The 21,403-nt window shown below is 42.0% G+C and overlaps 1 protein-coding gene across 2 annotated transcripts in view; it reads right to left on the reverse strand.

Moving 5' to 3' along the window:
• The window catches only part of LOC134347920 (target of Nesh-SH3), a 347,223-nt gene that overhangs the window by 244,350 nt on the left and 81,470 nt on the right, over positions 1-21,403 (reverse strand). For both annotated transcript variants that reach the window (XM_063050550.1, XM_063050549.1), the window contains exons 5-6: positions 5,084-5,271; positions 2,741-2,844 (exon numbers count right to left, since the gene is read on the reverse strand). In XM_063050550.1, coding sequence (XP_062906620.1) covers positions 2,741-2,844; positions 5,084-5,271 — 292 coding nt within the window. The remainder of the gene's footprint in view (positions 1-2,740; positions 2,845-5,083; positions 5,272-21,403) is intronic.

Genomic DNA, 21,403 nt, shown 5'->3' on the forward strand with positions numbered 1-21,403 from the left:
CTCCAGCTTCAAACAAGTTTGAAAGGTTCAAAGTTAATTTATTATCAAAGTTTGTATCCATATACAACTCTGAAATTTGTCTTCTCCAGATAGCTATGAAACAAAGAAAGAACTTGCAAGTTCTCAGAGAAAAACATCAAACCCATCCTCCACACAAAGAAGAATAGCATCCTGATCATTAACCCCCAAAAATATACCTCCTCCCACACAAAATGGAACAGGAACATCGGCCCCCCAAAATACAATCCCTCCCCCGCACAAAGAGACTAACAGAGCATAACAGAACATCAACCCCTCCTCTCACACAACAAAACAGAAAAGGAACAGGCGATAAAAAACACAGAATATAAAACCATAAGTTCGAAAAAATCCACAGACCATAAATGCAATAGTCCAATCCATAAACACAGAACTACGATACCATCCTATGAATTAACTGACATTTATTGAAAGAGAGGGACACCACAAAAGGCAGAGGCCTACCCGCCTGCCACAGCAAGCCACACAGTGATAGGCCACTCACTGACTCCCTCCGCAGCGATCAAAAGGGAGGCAGTCAGCGCTGAACATGTTGAGAAGCTCTCCTAACCAGAAGCTAAACTGGAAGTGCCTCATCAATGTGATCAGCAAAAGCATGGCAGAGACTGGTTATTTGCCATTTTACATCTCAAAGCCTCATTACCATCTATATATCTCAACAGCGGCACGATAAAGTATTAATCACTGGCATGGATGAGTGCAACTACAAGATCATCTGACCTCAACATTGATTGATGTTTCTCCTAACTTGGACCCTTCTACAACAAAAGTGGCATATGGTGGTTATAACACAATGTTTTGTCAACTCTGCTTTCCCCATCACCTTGAAGGAAAAGAACAGCAACCACGTGTCAAACAACATTACCCTGATGTAGGCATTCTACCACTGCTGGATTGATTGATATCTTGGAATTCCCTCTCTAATATCATAATCAGATTCGGATTTATTCATCACATGTACTTGCAGCATTCAGTGAAATTTGTCATTTGTGTTAACAACATCCACACATAAGGGTGTGCTGGGGCAGCTCAGACTGTTGCCACAATTTCCGGCGCGAACGTAGCATGCCCGCAACGTTCCACAGAACAACACAAGTGGTAACAGCAGAAAAACATGCCCCTTTCCCATCCCTCCCTCCGCCCACACATTCACATACCCAGGAAGACCTCTAACCCAGGATAGGCCACCTCTAGGCTTCCATTCCTTCAGTTTGAGGTAAGCATTATTACCATGACTTTGGAAAGTAACCCACGTTAACAGCAGTAAGCATGTCCTGACAAGACTAAAAATGTGGTAGTAGGAAACTGAGTGCTCTTTGCTCCTAAAAAAGAAGAATTAACTTATTTACATTATTAGTGACTTAAATATTACTTAAGTAAATGTACACCAAAGTCTACACAGCCTAAGGAAATCAGTATAAGAATTCATAGTACTGCTTTGGAAGTATAGTGGACATTCAAAACATGGTCTCACCTAATATAATTCCCCTCAATGAAAACACCACAAGACAGTTGCTGCAAAATGTCTACTCTTTTCTAATAGGGAGCAATTTTACTGCACCAAATCACAGTATCCAACCTGATTAGTACTATGCTCGCAGTAATTTCTCATTTAAGTTATTAATAAACAACTTCAGAGGAAGTTTTAAACACAAGAGATTCTACAGATGCTGGAAATCCCAAGTAACAATCATAAAATGCTGGAGGAACTCAGCAGGTCAGGCAGCATCTGTGGAAAGGAATAAAGAGTCAACCCTTCATCAGGACTCAGACCTAGAGGAAACTTACCACTGAAACTTCAAACGTTAAATTATTGCATAAACATCTGGCAGACGCAATGATTTTGGTCATAATATGACTTGATTTTGTTCTGCATGATGTTACACCTCATTCATAAGATTTAAAAGAGCGTATGAATCATTCATGACTTCTCATAAAATAGTGCACAGTCTAATAGAAACAAAGGTTCAATTATTATTTGAAAGGATTTTACACTGAATAACATAAAAGACTCCTTTTATGACCTAGTGCAAGAGGCACTGTTGCCAACATTTTCTTCTTGTCATGCAAAATATACTTTGTAAATAATAACCCTTTTCCCCTCTCCTTCTGCTCCACTGAACAAATCCAAATAACAAAATGTGGAAGATATGAAAAAAAGTTGTATAAGTAGCCAAAGCAATCAATCAGGAAGCAAAGTAAGAGGTTCTACAAGGTACTACAAAAAGATCTGGCTTTAACACTGAGGAACAAAATTTTAATGCTTTTCCACTATTTCGAATGCCATCTGGAACAGCTTAATTACCATGTAGTCTTGTGTAATCCAAAACAGATACTCTTTCATTTTTACCTGTCAGTTATGCAGAGTTCCCAAGTGAGGTTGACAGTGGCTTCGTTTGGTTGGAATGAAATAAATGATTCTCTTATGTGAATACAGAAGCTGACTATCTTGACAGAAAAAGTTCTTTGCAGTTCTGAGCTATTTAATATTTCCAATCAATATGCATACTTAAAAATTATAAGGCTGAATCTGTTATTTCTGAAATGTAATTTTTGTTCATTTGCAGAAGTCTGATTTTAAGAAATGTGACTTCATGATAAAATCATTCTCAAGTTATTAGCAGCATTTTAATGAAACTTAATATATTTTGATTGGTTTTCCACATACAGTGACAGATAGTAAAGAGACAAAGCAACATACCTCAGGTTTCTTTGGATGCTTGGAATTTTCACTGTTAAAGTTTACTTCAACTTTATTTAATAATTTCTTTTCACTTTGGTCATTTTTTGTGCTTCTCGGTTGAGCTAACCAAAACAATAATCATACGTGACACATTGCACTTCAGATATTTAAAGCACATGTTTGTCAATTAAATTAACCTTAAATAAACAATCTGAAACACAGTACTCTATTTCCTCATTGATAATTGATCACAGAGTACACAATATACACAATTCTGCCCATCAAATCCCTTTTAGCTCCTATCAGTCCCATTTGCTCACTCTTATTTCTCTTCCCTGCATTTATCTTTTGTGAGCTTGATTGTCTTTCAGTTTTATTAGGTGCAACTATTCAGTATATCATTCCAGTGGATCACTTATTCTTTGTAAATATAGTTTCATGTGATGCTGTCAGTTTTATGAATTCTTCTCTCATATTGAATCAACATGACCTGCTGAACATGAGTGATGAACTCTTGCAACTGGATACAAATGCTCACCAAAAGTAATCTATAGGGACAGTATCACACACAAAATGCCGGAGGAACTTAGCAGGCCAGGCAGCATCTATGGAAAAGAGTGAACAGTCAACGTCTCGGATCCAGATCCTTCATCAAGATCAGGGGTCCCCAACTTCTTTTGCACTGCGGACCGGTTTATTATTGACGATATTCTTGCGGACCGGCAGACTCCGTGGGGAGGGGGGGTAGGGTTGCCAACGGACAAGAGTAGCAGTCAAATACGTTGTGTTAACCCTGAGAAAGATTACCATGACCTTGAAGCCTTGCACGGGCACCTGTGTGTGCATGTGCGCGCATGCATGTATGTGCCAATTTTTTTCTACAAATCCTTTTTGGCGATTCTGTTTGGGGGGGTGGGTGGTGTTAATCACGACCGGAATATAGGTGATAAGTGGCTAATACATTCAATTTCGTTTCTAAAAGAGTTTATCTAACAAATTTAATATTAAATACACAGCGCATATTTTCCTTGCATGAATATAGTGATAAGTCAATTATCAGGGGAGGACAGGGGAGCTTGAAGTAAGTGTTGAATGAACTTCCAGTAGAAATGGTAGAGGCAGGTTTGATATTATCAATTACTGAAAAATTGGATAGGTATATGGACAAGAAAGGAATGGGGGGTTATGGGCTGAGTGCAGGTCGGTGGGACTAGGTGAAAGTAGCGTTCGGCACGGACTAGAAGGGCAGAGATGGCTTGTTTCTGTGCTGTAATTGTTATATGGTTATATAAGTCACTTATAAGTCAATAGCATCATAACATTTTAAGTAACATTTGGATATTAAACACACAGCACATATTTTCCCCGTATGAACATATAAAATCATTGCAATGCACCAATATCGCTGAATCAGTGGGAGCCCTGGGCTTGTTTCCCTGCAACAAGACGGTCCCATCAAAGGGTGATAGGAGACAGCGATACTCGAAGGGAGTTCCTTATGTCCAGTCTATTCTGCAATTTAGTTTTCGTTACATTCATTGCAGAGATATGTTGGAAATGGAAGCAACGTCTTCAGTGCTTTCGTGGCTATCTCAGATTATTTAGCCTTGACTTTGATCCAGAATGCCGGCAGAGATGTTATGTCAAACATACTTTTCAGCCCACCATCATTTGCAAGCTCGAGGAGTTGATCTCCTTCCCACGCTGACATGGATGACGTGCAGGTAATGACCTCGCCTGCGTTCAAGCTCAACAGTGCATGACAGGGAACAAGGAAAGAACAGGGAGCTGACTCATATCACCAAATCATATCGTTTCCTCGCGGCCCGGCAGCACATGCTTTGCATGTTGGTTGGGGACCGCTGATCAAGAACATCGACTGTAAGAACATCGACTGTTCATTCTTTTCCATAGATGATGCCTGGCCTGCTGAGTTCCTCCAGTTGTGTGTGTGTGTGTGTGTGTGTGTGTGTGTGTGTGTTTTGCGCTTGGATTTTCAGCATTTACAGATTTTCTCTTGTTTAAAGGGACTGCATATATCTATTTTCCAAATGACTCTTATTTCAGATCAGATATAAAGACACTGGACAATGCAGCATGAAACCGAGTTGCAACGGGTCTTTGATAAGCAACAGAACTAACGGTTGCCCAAATTCTGATAAATGACTCACCTAAATGGCTAGCAACTTCAAGCATTAGGTAATCATTGGTCTTTATTATGCAACAACATAAGTTAACACCTCCAAAAATAGGTACTTTGCTAAGCACAACTTTAATGAAATCCTTATGAATGATAAAAGGCATAATTAATAAAATAATATACTATCGGTAATGTCAAATATAACTCAAAAGGTAACTTACGAGCTATGGTAGTGCTGTAGATTGTGGGCTTGCTCCAAACACCATCCCCTTTTGCTTTAGTAACCCGTATCCCAAATTCATAAACTGTATTTGGTTTGAGATTGTCTATTGTTGCTTCACTTGTTGGACACAAGTGATACTTCCATTTCTTGTCTCGCTCTTTTTCTCTGTACCGGATGGTATATTGCCTAAAGGGAAATTTAAAAGTATTACAAGGTGACAGAATCAATTCACAGACTGACCATGGTTCACGCACCCTAATAATGATTTATATAATAATGCCTTCCAAATGGAAAATTCTTAGGAACCATGCATCCAAATGTAACTTGAGAAACTGCATATCTAAACGCCTTCACAGTAAATCTTACAATGTATAATTTACGCCAATCATCTATGTATTCTTATTTGTTTAAATGAAATAAGATAACTGCTTGACTCTATTTGTCAAAAAGCTTACAAATCCAACAAGACAAGCTCCAACATTAGCCCTTTCATTTAACAGCAGGAAAAGAGCACTTGGTTGATGTCCCACAACAGCTGCAGTGTGAAACATCCACAATGTGTACCACAAGGGTACTCTAACAACACCTTCCAAACTTAGAACCTACATGGAAGGCAACAAGCACATGGGAGCATTACCATCCACAAATTTTCCTCCAATGTGCACTCTATCTTGATTAGGAAATCTGTTGCCGATCCTTCATCACCACTTGGTCTACGCCTTTGAATTCCCTACATAACATCAAAGTGCATTGTGGGAATACTTGTACCAGTAGACAGCAATGGTTTAAAGTGGCAGCTCACCTCTGCCTTTTCCTGCATTTTCTGTTTTATTTCAGTTTTCCATCATCTCTAGTATATTTCTTCTGAAAAATTGGCTTTGAATGAATCACAAGAATGTGTGGCTTTCAAATACGCTTTCATGTCCAAGACCATACAAATCTTCTGTCATAAAAATTCATGTACATTTCAATAGCTGTGCTTCCCGAGTAATAAGCCATAAGACTACCATAACTATCAATGAGAAAACAAACTGCTGGAGGAATTCGGTGGTCAAGCAGCATCTGTGGAGGCAAAGGAATAGTTTACATTTTGGGATATGACCCTGTATCAGGTCTGAGAGAGTCGAAGGAAGACGCCAGTTTAAAGAGGTGAGAGGGAGAGGTATGGCAGCACCTGGTAGGTGATAGATGGAACCAGATGAGGTAGGGGGTGATGGGCTCACAGAGCCAGGTTTGGGGGAAATGAGGAGGCTGGAGTTTAGATACAAATGCGGAAGGAAAGAAAACAACAACATGCAGATGGAGGGAGTGGAGTGGAAAGGCAGAGACAGAAACTAGAAAGTGATAAGTGAAATTGGAATTGGATAAGCAAGGAATGTTAAGCTGATATAACCAGATAGGGAATAGGATATGGAGGCTAAGCCAGGGGAGAAGGTGGGTATCTGATGGGCACATGGGAGAGAGAACCTAAGTAGGTTGGTAGGAATGGAGAAAAAATACAGGGGAGTGGGTTATTGAAAATGAAAAGTTAATTGTTCACACCAATGGGCTGTGGGCTATGAAAATATAGTAAGAGGTGCTGTTCCTCTCGTTTGAATTCGGCCTCTCTGGCACCAGAGGAGGCCGAGGACGAACAGGTCATAGTGGGAATGGGAAGGGAAGGTGAAGTAAGATGCAATCAGAAGCTCAAAATGATCCTTGCAAAAGTTATAGATCTAAGTCCTGATACACAAATTTCACCCTTAATACAAGATAAAGGATCTTTCTTGTGAAAGATTCAGAATGCATACCTTACTAGGTTGAAATATGCTGTGAGGATATAAACAAGTTGCTATGCTGCTATATTGGACACATTGGTCAAGTTCAAAGTAAATTTATTACCAAAGTGCATATAATTCACTATATATAACCTTGAGATTTACTTTCTTGCAGCACACTCAATAAATTCATAATAGATACTACCAACTTGGGCACTCAACCAGTGTGCAAAAGACAACAAACTGTGCAAGTACAAAAATAAATAAATTGAATAAGCAACAAATATTGAGAACATGAGATGAAGAGTTCTTGAAAGTGAGTCTATAGGCTGTGGGCACATTTCAATGATGGGGCAAGTGAAGTTGAATGAAGTTATCCCCTTTGGATCAGGAGCCTGATGGCTGAGAGTTAATAACTGTTGCTGAACCTGGTGGTCTGAGTTCTGAGGCACCTGTACCTTCTTCTGATGGCAGCGGTGAGAGCAGTACACGTCCTGGTTGGTGGGGTCCCTGATGATGGATGCTGTTTTCCTACAATGGCATTTCGTGTAGATGTGCTCAATTGTGGGGAGGGCTTTACCCATGATGGACTGGACCATATCCACTAATTTTTGTAGGATATTCCATTCGAGGGCATTGGTGTTTCCATACCTGGCTGTGATGCAGCCAGTCAATACACTCCCCACTACACATCTATAGAAGTTTGTCAAAAATTTAGATGTCATGCCAAACCTTTGCATACTCTTAAGGAAGTAGGGGCACTGCCTTGCTTTCTTCATAATTCATAAGGAAGCACCATCTTTCAGATGACATTGTAAACCAAGGTTTGGTTCAATTTCTCGGATACATGCAAATAAGGACTGTGAAATAACTACACTGAAATAACCTGTAAAATATCTCCTATTGTCCTTTTTATGTCCTTAGAATGTCCCAAAGTCCCTTGGCATGATTCCGAGAACAGGGAACTTCCACCCACTGTCCTGTTTAACATTTATGAATATTTCAAATGATCCAGCATTCTGGTTACCAACAAATTGTAGGTGCTTTGAATCATGGGAGTCTAGTTCTTCTATGGAGTATGATTGAACGTACTGTAGTAAGGATTGGATAACTGAGCACGGACAGCACCACACACTCCTCTAGTCTGCACACTGCAAAGTTCAGCCATGACCTGGAGCTCAGAAAGGCCAGATAGCAACAAGGGCAAGAGCAAAGGTAAGGGTTATTGCCCAATTACACTGAAAACCAGGTTAGCAACTGAAAACTGAAAGGCAGGAGGAGAAGATGGCGGCACGACGCAGCGTGCGTAGCCTCTCTGGTGAAATTATATTGTATTGTTAAATAGGGGCCGTGCACAATTCTGATTTGATGGAGACAGGCGTGAGAGCATGGAGGAACATCTGGAGTAACTTCTGAAATGCCCGGTTTGCTGCCGCTGCTACTGTGCAATCGAGAATCTCGAGAGGGAAGACCCCAAAATCCTCAGCTTTGCCTGCTGCTGGCAGCCAGGGCTGGGGTCGAAGCATTCAGCAGAGATGGTGCTCGGTGCTCAGAGGGCCGGTCAGAGCTCAAAGTTTTTGGACGACTCAGAGTCAGACTGTGGTCGGGTATGGCAGGGAGAGTTTTCTTCCTTCTCCCATCTGCGTGAGATGTGGGACTTTCGAGAGACTTTGAACTTTTTACCGTGCTAATGGCCTGTTCTTCATCAAGTTACGGTATTGCTTGCACTGTTGTAACTATATGTTATAATTATGTGGTTTTTGTCAGTTTTCCAGTCTTGGTCTGTCCTGTGTTTCTGTGATATCACACCAGAGGAATATTGTATCATTTCTTAATGCATGCGTTACTAAATTACAATAAAAGAGGACTGCGTGTCCTCATAATCTAATCTAACCTAAAAATATATTTACTTTACATTGTAAAGCAGTTTTCTCCCAGTAGGAGCAAATAATTAAATTCTGCCTATTGTTGGACTTTAGGTTTTGTTCACACAAAAATGATAGCCCTGATATGACAGGGCGAGTGACAGGAAAGGAAAGAGATGAGATGGATGAAATTCATCCCCACTGCATGAACTAAATGTATGAAACATTTTAACATCCATATTCTACATTGCAGTACCATTAACAGGTATGACAGAGAATCCTCTGTATTTCTGTGCTGCAATATCCAAATTCTGAAATTGAGCATGGACTAATCTGAAGAGAACTGAAAATTGAGAGGAGATTTGATGGAGGTATACAAAATTATGGGAGGTATAGATAGGGTAAATGCAAGCAGGCTTTTTCCACTGAGGTTGGGTGGAACTACAGCAAGAGGTCATGAGTTAAGGGTGAAATGTGAAAAGTCTAAGGGGAAACTTCTTCACTCAGAGAGTCGTGAGATTGTGGAACCAGCTGTCAGTGTAAGTGGTGCACGCAAGCTCAATTTCAAGTTTTATGAGAAGTTTCGAGAGGTACATTGATGATATGGGTAAGAAGGGCTATGGACCTGGTGCAGGACAATGGGAGTAGGCAGTTTAGATGGCTCAGCAGGGCTAGATGGGCCAAAGGGCCTGTTTCAGTGCTGTACTTTTCCATAACTCTATGGCTCAGACTGAAGACCTACTCATCTACTTACAAGGGTCAAGTTTTCAGCCAGTTTTGCTAATCAGTCTCTCAAGGGCAGTTTATTTGCTGTATAGGACAGTCTATTGGCCAAACACACAATGGAGCCCAACTGCATGTTGGCACCGAGTGCTAAGTGGATTTCCACAAACTTAATGACAAATCTTAACCTAATGCTTAAGTGAGCTTCATTAAGGTCAACATTTTTCTTCAGTGTTTATGCAGATGTCCCCAGATGAAAATGGCTTGCACAACCTTCTTCATTTCCACTCTTACTATGGCCACAAAATTGAACAAAAGTGAATGGAGCTCTAAATTGAAACGGTCTGTGTTTTTGCTCTTCTGGGATTAATTAGCACCAAAAGTTGAAATGAAAAATATCCACTAATATGATGTAAGTTACTAGAAAATGTTATTTACAAATCACCCCAAGAAATTCATTGCATCCGGCAAGAGTCAAATCCTGGAAAGGAACATTGATGTCATGCTTTCCTGTAAGTTTAGCATTATATACATCATTCAGATAAAAATGCAATACGAGCCAATAAAAACTTACAAAAGCAAATCACTGAATTTAACAAATACAATGTGGGAACTTAAAACAAATGAACAAGATGATATTTGTTACAGTCACTCGCTACAAATGATATAATTTGAAATTATTTATTTGTTTATGACCAGAGTGTTTTTGTCCGATAAAAGCTTTTAAGCCGGATATTCCACATACAAGACAGGGTCTCGTTCTTCGGTTCTAACAAACTGCCGGCCATTCGAGCTCACTAAATATTTCCCAGCTGAACAGCTTTAAAAGACTTCCAAAGGTTCCCTTTTGAAAATCTATTAAAATGAAAACACTCCAGGTTTAAAGGGACCACCGTTTGCTGCAGTACTGAATTAACTTCTGGTTTCGTGGAGCAAATTACAATATAAAACTTCCTTGCAAAATAATCTCCCTTTATACATCTTTTGCACCAGTTGATATACAGCTTATATTTCAAAATGTTAACAAGTGTGGGCACGTGGCCAAGTGGTTAAGGCATTGGACTAGCGATCTGAAGGTCGTGAGTTCCGAGGGAACGTGTTGTGTCCTTGAACAAGGCACTTAATCACACATTGCTCTGCGACGACACTGGTGCCAAGTTGTATGGGTCCTAATGCCCTTCCCTTGGACAACACTGGTGGCGTGGAGAGGGGAGACTTGCAGCATGGGCAACTGCTAGTCTTCCATACAACCTTGCCCAGGCCTGCGCCCTGGAGAGTGAAGACTTTCCAGGCACAGATCCATGGTCTCACAAGACTAACGGAGGCCTTTATAACAAGTAAAAAGCACGCTGTAGAACAGCTGTAAATATAGAACATACTGTAGAACACCACTGCACAATCCAGGCTGTTCAGCCCACAATGTTGTGCTGCCCTTTTAATGTACTTCGAGATCAATCGAATGCTTTCCTCTTGGGTTTTCTCATCCGAATGTCTATCCAAGAGTCTCTTAAATTTCTCTAATGCATCTACCTCTACTACTATACCCCAATAGGGCGTTCCAAGCACCAATCATACTGTATGTAAAAAAAAATAACAACCTCTGACATCCCCCTATACTTTCCTCCAAATCATCTTAAAATTATGCCCGCTCATATTAGTCATTTCTACACTGGGAAAAGCACTGAGAAAGCACTGGCTGTCCACTCTATCAATGCCTCTTATCATCCTATACACCTCTATCAGGTCATAGCTTATCGTCTTTCAGTCTGCAGAGGTAAGCCCTAGCTCGCTCAACCTTTCCTCATAAGACCGGCTCTCTAAGGCAACATCCTGGTAATTCTCCTCTGCACCCTTTCTAAGCTTCCTCATCCTCCTTATAATGAGGCAACCAGTACTGAACACAATACTCCAAGTGTAAGTTTTATAAAGGTGCAACATTACCTCACAACTCTTGAACTCAATAACCCAATTAATGAAGGCCAACACACCAGATGCCTTTTTAACCACCCTATTAACTTGCACGGTAACTTTGCGGGATCTTTGGATGTGGATTCCAAGATTTCTCTGTTCCCCCATTCTGTTAAGGATCTTGTCATAACCTTGCACTTCACCTTCAAGTTCGCCGTTTCAGACTTTTCTGGATTGAATTCCATCTGCCACTTCTCAGCCCAGCTCTGCATCCTATCAATGCCCTGTTGTAATTTACAATAACTTTTTACACTATTCACAACACCACCAACATCCGTATCATCTGCAAAATTACTAACCCACCCTTCCACTTCCTCATCCAAGTCATTTATAAAAATCACAAAGAGCAGGGGTCCCAGAACAGATCCCTGCAGAACACCACCTTCTGCCTTCTGTGGGTAAGCCAATTCTGAATCTATGCAGCCAGGTTTTCCTGGATCCCATGCCTCCTGAATGAGCCTACCATGGGGATTGTTGTTGAACTCCTTACTAATATCAATGTACACTCCATCCACCACTGTATGTTTGTCAATTTGTTTTGACACTTCCTCAAAAGAGTCTGTAGTGTACTCGTGCAGTGTGCTGAAACTCTGACTAAACACCAAGCTAAACTGGAGCCAATGAAGGAAGAGTTGTAGTAAGGTTAACCATTTACTATTCACTCTTCCACATTAACATCATATGGTAAAAACTGTTGATAAAAAAATACAAACATATACAGCAACACACATAAAAGTTGCTGGTGAACACAGCAGGCCAGGCAGCATCTCTAGGAAGAGGTATAGTCGACATTTTGGGCCGAGACCCTTCGTCAGGACTAACTGAAAGAAGAGCTAGTAAGAGATTTGAAAGTGGGAGGGGGAGGTGGAGATCCGAAATGATAGGAGACAAAATGTGGTCGAAAAGTTGAAGAGCCAAAGAAATTACAGATGGGGAGCAGTGAGAGATGGTTTCACTGAACTCCTGTCGAAGAGAAGATTTAAACTTCTTCAGTGTAGGCATCACCGGAAGAGGCTTCGCAGTAATTTCTTCCGTTGAACCGATGTGAACCGGTTGACTGCCTGCTCTTTGTTGTTTGGCAAGCGCTGGCATGGTTCTCTGAATGGTAGTGGGGCGACCCAGGTGTTCGCTTCATCTTTAAAGACCTTTGTGTCCATTATTTTTAAGAAGATGGCAATTTCTACCGATGGAGCAAGTTTATTATCATGCTTAGTTTGAGCGAAGACTGACTGTCCCAGTGTCTTCTCAGTTACTTTAGTATGCCGTGCCTTTGTTGTGCTTCCTTGATACACGTAACACTTGTGGAGGGCTGAGAAATTGAATGGCGGCTACTCTCTAGCACGTTAGTCTTGAGTGCGTTAACTGTTGGTTTGTGTAGATTGCCAGGGCACACCTCTCTTATCACCACCCAGCCCAGATCCAGACGGTGGGCCAAGGGGGCGTTGTGTGGTCCATTAACCTGCTGCCTGACTTTGTGCACCCTAAGAACGTCCCTTCCGAGTAGCAGGAGTATTCCTGCTTCCGGATCCAGTTCTGGGATATGCTTGGCAATGTGGTGGAGATGGGGCTGGTGTAGCACTGCGCTTGGCGTCGGAATCTCGGATCGGTTATTTAAGATCTCATTGCACTCTAAGAGTGGAGGGAGACTGATGACGACTTTGCCATCCAGCGACTCAAGCTGGAAGCCTTCTGCCTTCCTGCCATATGTTTCTGCAATGCCAGAGCAAGTTCTGAAGTAGTATGGGAATGGATTACCCTTTACGCTGAACAACTCGAAGAACTCTGGTCTCACTAGTGAACGGTTGCTCTGGTCGTCCAGAATTACATAGGCTTTGATGACCTTGTCTTTGGCTCCCTTAGGGTATACCTTAGTGAGGCAGATCTTTGAACACGAACGGCTCGACTGACCTGGACTGCAAACTTCTGTGCAGCTTGAGCTGACAACAGTTGTATCAGAGTAATGCTCTCCCTCCCCGCCATCCTCTTGTGGGAGCGGAGGAGCCTTGGCAGTTTGCGGTGATGGGCCGGGATGCATGGCTCCATCATGATTAGTGCCGTTACATTCTAAGCACTTTACGGGGAATGTACACTCTTTAGTGAGGTGGGAAGTAGAGGAACAGCACTTAAAACATATTCTTTTTTCCTTGAGAAGGGCCCTTCTTTCATCAAAGGGCTTGTTTCAAAACATTCTGCAATTTTTGAGGGGGTGGGGTTTGATGTGCAATGGACAATTCTTGCTAAGGTCATCGTTGATTGTGGAGACTTCCGTTTTATGCACTGAGACTGGTTTATTGATGACAAAATTGTTCCAAGTGGGTTTGACTGGGCTGGTGTGAGTTGTGGTGCTGCCTTGATTCATGGAGCTAGGGTCATTTCGCCTCTTCGCCTCCTTGCACACAAATCTACTAAAATACTCAAAGGGAGGGAATCGACCACCATTCTCTTCCTTGTACTCTGAGCCAATAGACACCCATCTTTCCTGCAGCCCAGATGGAAGCTTGGCCACAATTGGTCCAGCTCCGTGTGAGGTATCCAGATACGACAGGCCAGTTAAATAGCTGTCTTCTTTAGCACCTTGAATCTCCATGAGTAAATCTCCGAGTTCTCGTAATTTAGTGTGGTCCTTGGCTGACACCCAAGGAAAATTGTCCAACCGTTCAAATAGCGCCCTCTCAATAATTTCAGGGGCCGCATAGCAGTCCCGAAGTCTCTCCCATGCTTTGTGTAAGGCTAGCTTGGGGTTGTTGACGTACACTGAGCGTATGTGTTTCATCTGTTCACTTGATTCCTTTCACAGCCATTTAGTCATAAGGTCCAACTCTTGGGTTGCTGTGAGCTGGACTCCGCCGGTGGCACTGGTGAATGAGGAGTACCACGCACGGTAATTTTCAGGCTTATCGTCAAACTGGTACAGTCCTGAACTGACTAGGTGTCATCGCGCTAAATACTATGCCAAGGGTTCTGCTGCAGGTGGCGTGCTAGCTGGGGGAATATGTTGGGGAACATATGACTGAGTGTGTACGTTCATGATGGGATTCGATGTTCTGACTTCAGCCTTTGCCTCTGATCTCGCCGGATCTGGTAAGTTTGGTGTCGGGAAGTATTCGTAGTCAGCCCTTTCGTACTTGAATTTGTGGCAAGGTTGCAATTGTGAGTTGTCTTCCCCATGTGGACGCGATGCAACAGGCAAGTATGGACAGGGAGAATGAATCTGCAGGTCAATTTGAGATTGGACATATTTGATGATGCGTTCCAATTTGGCCCTTTCTGACATAGATTTTCCTGTTTTTTCTAGAATGTGCATTTCTTCAGCATTTTCCAACACTTGTGCTCCCACTGCGGCCGCATCAGCTTCTCGTTGTAGCGTCAGCACTTCCAACTCTGTATCTATCCTTGCCTTTTCCAACTGGTTTTCCGCTTCTCTGGCAGCCTTTTCCTTCAGTTTTGCTTCTTGGTTAGCATACGACGCTCACACCTTAGTGGCTCTGCTTTAGCTCTTGCGAGGGCAGCCACACTTGTCATCGTCCTACTGCTCTTGGCGCTGAGTGTAAGCGACTTGATGCTTGATCGCGAAGCCATCATACCACTTGTCGAAACACCGAATGGTTTTGCCTTTTCACTGTAGTGTTCTCGTGCAGTGCGTTGAAACTCTGACTAAACACCAAGTTAAACAGGAGCTAATGAAGACAGAGACGTTGTAAGGTTAACCATTTACTGTTCACTCTTCTGCATTAACATCATATGGTGAAAACTGTTGATAAAAAAATACAAACATATACAGGGTCTGTTTCCTTGTGGAAACCAGGTGCGCTCTCTCCTTTTAGCGAGTGTCTCCAGCCGCCCCGAGTAGCGGGCGAGGGGGTCGCGTCAAACCGCCATCAGGCACAAGGCCACCCCGCGTTTGAAATTGAAAAGCCGGCACACGCGCCGCCCCAACCGCCGCTTCCTTAACAGAAACCGCGTTAATATTTTTAATTCAAATACATTCCTATGAACTTACGGCGTTGCTTCTATAATGTTTCTTTGTGGGCGGACACGGATCTCTTCACGATCATGCCGCACGCATGGCACCCACCTTCTCACCTTCTCCGAACCGGAAGTTACACACAAGACGCGGCAACATCGCAGGTGACGTCATCGCATGCCGCGATGTACCATAGGCAATGGATTTACCTTTGTTATACTGTAACTTAATTATAAACCTTTAACTTTAACTAGAAAATAGTTACAAACAAATCATTTAAAACGTAGACCCAACAAAGTCAAATAAATGCCTTAAGGGCAACACAGACTCCGTCGGGTTTGTAAGGCACAACCTATCCCACACAAATCTATACTGACTACTCCTAATCATACAATGCCCCTCCAAATGTTTACAAACTAGGTTACTAAGAATCCTCTCCAATAGTCTGCCCACCACTGATGCAAGATTCATTGGTCTATAATTCCCAGGATTATCCCGATGAACTTTGTTGAACAAAGGAATAGCATTTGTCACTCTCCAATCTTTAGTTACTACTCCTGTGGCCAGGTTATTGATAAAGACACAGCAATCCCTTCTTTCACTTCCTTTACTAACGTGGGGTATACTCCATCCAACCCTGGGGACTTAACTATCCTAATCTTTTTCCAAAGGTTCCAACACATCCTCTCTTAACATCAATATGTTCCATCATGGTAGCCTGTTTACATCAAGGTCCCTCTCCCTGGTGAATCCTGAAGCTAAGTATTGGTTAAGGACCTTCCCTACCTCATCTGACTGCAGGCACATGTTACCTCTTTTATCACTAATTGGTCCTACCCTCACTCTAGCCATCCTCCTGTTCTTGGTGTACATGTAGAATGCCTTGGGGTTTTCCTTAGTCCTACACATCTGATGTCCTCGTTTACATCTCCTAAATCCCTTCTTGAGCTTCTTCCTGGCTACCTTTTATGCTTGTATGTATTTTTAAAATACCTTATTGTAGATAGTGCTGTTAAAATGAACATTGGGGGGGCTTCTTCACACAGCGAGTGGTGGGAGTATGGAATGAGCTGCCAGACGAGGTGGTAAATGCGGGTTCTTTTTTAACATTTAAAAATAAATTGGACAGATACATGGATGGGAGGTGTATGGAGGGATATGGTCCATGTGCAGGTCAGTGGGACTAGGCAGAAAATGGTTCGGCACAGCCAAGAAGGGCCAAAAGGCCTGTTTCTGTGCTGTAATTTCTATGGTTCTATGGAAAGTTGAAAGTTATAATTTCTATTATTTCAAATGTCTAATGTTTTTCTTCATTTCAATGTCATAATTTAATTGATTTTATTTTATTTCTTTGTATTTGATTATTTAGAGATACAGCATGGGACCAGGCCCTTTCAGCTCAACGAGCCCACAATGCCCAATTACACCCATGTGACTAATTAGCCTACTAACCCGTGTGTCTTTGGAATGTGGGAAGAAACTGGAGAAACCTGGAGGAAGCCCATGTGGTCATAGGCAGAACATCCAAGCTCCTTACAGACAGCGATGGAATCGAACCTGCGTCACTGGTGATAACCGCCATGCTACTGTGCCACCCAAAACCTTAATTGGACTTGACAGCAGTTAATAAGATTGAGAGGCATAGACAGTAGAATTGTTTTCCTAGGGTATAAATATTAATTGCAGGAGAATGTGCACTTAAGATGAGAAGTGAATGGGCAAAGTTTAAAGGTGATATACAGAACAAGCTTTATTACTCAAAGGGTGACAGGTGCCTCGAACAGGCAGGCAAGGGGAGTAGCGGAAGCAAATACTTTAGTGGTCTTTATAAGGCAACTGAAAATGCAGGGATGGGAGGATATGGGATGATTTACCAGCAGAAAAGAATCAGTTCAGTTCTGCATCATGTTCCACAGAGATATTGCAGGTTGAAGGCCCTGTTCCTGAGCTGTGCTGTTCACTTTATTTATTTATTTTATTGAGATACAGCATGGAATAGGCCCTTCTGACCCTTTGAGCCCCACCGCCCAGCGACCCCCCCCCCAATTTAACCCGAGCCTAATCACAGGACAATTTACAATGACCAATTAACCTAACAACTGGTTGGTCTTTCAACTGTGGGAGGAAACTGGAGCATCCGGAGGAAACGCACACGTTCACCAAGCTCTACTTAAGTTGAATTGATAAACTGTCAATATTAATCATGGAAAGTTCACTTTTAGAGTGAAGGCAACAAGCAGGGTAGTCAATATTTAAACTCCTTGTAAAACCCAGCATTAACATACCAAGGAAATGGCCTCCTCCTGTATTGTAAATTTCCATGATTCTACAAGCTCATGAAAGAGGAGATGCACTTTCCAGCTGTGAGTAGTAGGAAGTAAGATTCTGAAGGGAGGCAGTTGTAATCTGCTCAGACCCCCGATGCCGTTTTGTAGTAAATGTGCAAATGGAAAGTGGTCTTTTTACTTGCTGATTGACGACCAGCACCCAGACAAATTAATCAACAGCACTAGAGCAGATTATGAGCAGGCCATTGAAATTAGCTCTATGCCCAAGTGTTAACAGTATGCAGCAGGAATTTAGTGACCTCACCAGGACTGTTAAGTTAAAAACAATCATTCACTTCTTTTTTACTTTCTTCAGAACCACACATTATATTATTTTAACAAGAAAATTCTCTGTTACCTTTCTTCTTTCCTATTTCAGTCACAATGGATATATCACTGCAGTGCCTTCTTCTGGTACTCATATTTATGCCCTCAAACACCCTCACATTTACATGATTTAGCTGATCTGGCTGGAAGTGATGAGACAATTCTATTGCCTAGTGGCAGCCTCAGCCCAAAACATCAACTCTTTATTCCTCTGCATAGATGCTGCCAGGCCTGCTGAGTTCCTCCAGCATTCTGCGTGTGTTACTCTGGGATTTTCAGCAGCTGTGGAATGCCTTGTGTCTATGAGAGTACGCCTGGAGGAATGCAACATTCTTTCCCATTTTACTCAGATTTTCTGAATCAGGGGTCCCCAATCTTGTTATCACCGCAGACTGGTTTAATATTGACAATATTCTTGCGGACCGGCTGACCGGTGTGGGGAGCGGTGTTCAAGTAGGGTTAAACTCACCTCAACATGTCTTTTACGGTTAAGGGTTGCCAACTTTCTCACTCCCAAATAAGGGACAAACGTAGCAGTCAAATCCTGGGACACTTTACCCCAGGAGAGACTACCATGACCATGAAGCCTTGCGTGGGCACCTGTGTGCGCATACGTGACGTGTGTGTGTGGTGTGCGCATGCGTGTACGTGCCCCCCCCCCCACAAATCGGTTTTGCCTTCATCTTCCCGGCTACACTGTACATACATTATTTCTACTTTATATCGGCTGTGTATTTATCATATTCCTGCTTTTACTATATGTTAGTGTTATTTATTTTCAGTTTTATGTGTAATTTGTTATGATTTGTTAGGTTTATTTTGGGTCTGGGAACGCTCAAAAATTTTTCCCATATAAATTAATGGTAATTGCTTCATCACTTCACACCATTTCGGCACGAGAGGTTTCATAGGAACGCTCTACCTTAGTGGGGGAAATACGGGACAAACCAATTTAGCCCAATATACGGGAAGTCCCGGCAAATACGGGACAGTTGGCAACCCGATGTTCAAGTTCAACAGTGTGTGACAGGGAATGAGGAAAGGTGCAGCTGACTCATATCGTTCCCTCGCGGCCCGGTAGCACATGCTCTGCGGCCCAGTACCGGTCCGTGGCCTGGTGGTTGGGGACCGCTGTTCTAGATTAGCAGTGTCTAATGAATTCATTGGAAGGGAAAAGATTCTAAGGAGTTCACCTCCTTGTATTTGATCTCCAACTGCAACTTGCTTTCCACTTTATCCAGAATTCAAGCCCTTAGGATTGGAGGTCTGTTACTAGTGGTGTGCCTCAAGGATCTGTGCTGGGACCATTGTTGTTTGTTGTCTATATCAATGATCTAGATAATAATGTGGTAAATTAGATCAGCAAGTTTGCTGATGACACTAAGATTGGAGGCGTTGTAGACAGCGAGGAAGGCTTTCAAAGCTTGCAAAGGGATCTGGACCAACTGGAAAAATGGGCCAGAAAATGGCAGATGGAATTTAATGCAGACAAGTGTGAGGTGTTGCATTTTGGAAGGACAAATCAAGGTAGGACATACACAGTAAATAGTAGGGCACTGAGGAGTGCAGAGGAACAAAGAGATCTGGGAGTTCAGATACATAATTCCCTGAAAGTGGCATCACAGGTAGACAGGGTTGTAAAGAAGGCTTTTGGCATCCTGGCATTCATAAATCAAAGTATTGAGTATAGAATTTGGGATGTTATGGGGAGGTTGTATAAGACATTGGTGAGGCCAAATTTGGAGTATGTGTACAGTTCTGGTCACCTAACTATAGGAAGGATATCAGTAAGATTGAAAGAGTGCAGAGAAGATTTACTAGGATGTTGCCGGGTCTTCAGGAGTTGAGTTACAGGGAAAGATTGAACAGATTAGGACTTTATTCCTTGGAGCGTAGAAGAATGAGGGGAGATTTGATAGAGGTTTACAAAATTATGAGGGGTATAGACAGAGTAAATGTGAATAGGCTCTTTCCAATTAGATTAGGAGAGATAAATACGAGAGGACATGGCTTTAGGGTGAAAGGGGAAAGGTTTGGGGGAACATTAGGGGGAACTTCTTCACTCAGAGAGTGGTGAGACTGTGGAACGAGCTGCCATTTGACGTGGTAATTGCGGGCTCACTCTTAAGTTTTAAGAATAAATTAGATAGGTACATGGATGGGAGAGGTCTGCAGGGTTATGGACTGGATGCAGGTCAAGGGGACTAGCAGAATAATGTTTTGGCACAGACTAGAAGGGCCAAATGGCCTGTTTGTGCTATAGTGTTATATGGTTCTATTAGGAGGTTCACAGGCGAAGAAATATATTGCCAGAGTGTTCTGCTGCTTTTAATGGCAATGTAACACAAGGAGAAAAAAATCCATAATGTCTCTGAAAACTTTCAATATAAAGACAAATTAAGCAATATGTTAGCTTGGTGATCAGTGTAGACAGAGTGATGAAAAGGCTCATAACCATGCTGTATGACTCTAATTTATCTTGCAGCTGATGTGAATCCATTTACTGATGTGAATGCCAAATAAGGATGGTCCATGGTTATGGAAGATTGAATGAACAATTACTTGACCCCTATTTGAATTTAAGTAATCTCAATCCATACTGTTAACAGAGAACACAATAATGTGAATTTTAAACAATCCTGCCTTAGTTACATCTGTTATTTCTTCTAGATACTCCCAAACCGTATTTTAAGAGTAGATGGCCCAAGGCCTGATGCTGCCTTTAGGTAGCTCCACACTCAACATACTCATGGAGAAATACAGTACAGTATAATACAAATAGTCTCTTTGACCAACCATCAGATAGCTATCTATACTAATCTCATTTCCCATCACTGTTTTTTGAGCCTTCCATGCCATGGCATTTCAAGTGATCACCAGGATATTTCTTAAATTTCTATTGCCATGCCAATTTTGAAAGCAATTTTGTCAAGTGCCCTGGTTCTCATGAGCTCTTATCTTTTGGACCAGTCTCTCTCGTTGCTAGGCAATCTATACATCATAGGTGATCCCACTGTTAAGGGTTTTATTCCCAGAAAATAGTCCGTGTCACATTTTTCCTTAAATTGAAGCTTGTCATCTCTACAATCATCAGGAGCCGAAAAAAAACATAAATTTTTTGTTTATTTTCTTTTTTCACATCAATAATGAGATGGCAAATTTTATTTCACATATCAAATTTTTGTTTAGTGACTTATGAGTTCTATAAGGATGAACTTAAGTTAGCCAAACAGCCATAATGCATGGTCTGCTGGCAACTGGACAAAACCCATAAAAATTGTCCTTTCAATGAGTGTAAATTTGGCCCGAACAGTGAGTCTTACCAGTTGCACTATTGCTTTTCTCTTAAGGGCCCAGAAAGATGTTCAGCAGCAACTTCAGTCCCCA

Source organism: Mobula hypostoma, chromosome 6 (assembly GCF_963921235.1).
Source record: "Mobula hypostoma chromosome 6, sMobHyp1.1, whole genome shotgun sequence".
NCBI classification, from domain to species: domain Eukaryota; kingdom Metazoa; phylum Chordata; class Chondrichthyes; order Myliobatiformes; family Myliobatidae; genus Mobula; species Mobula hypostoma.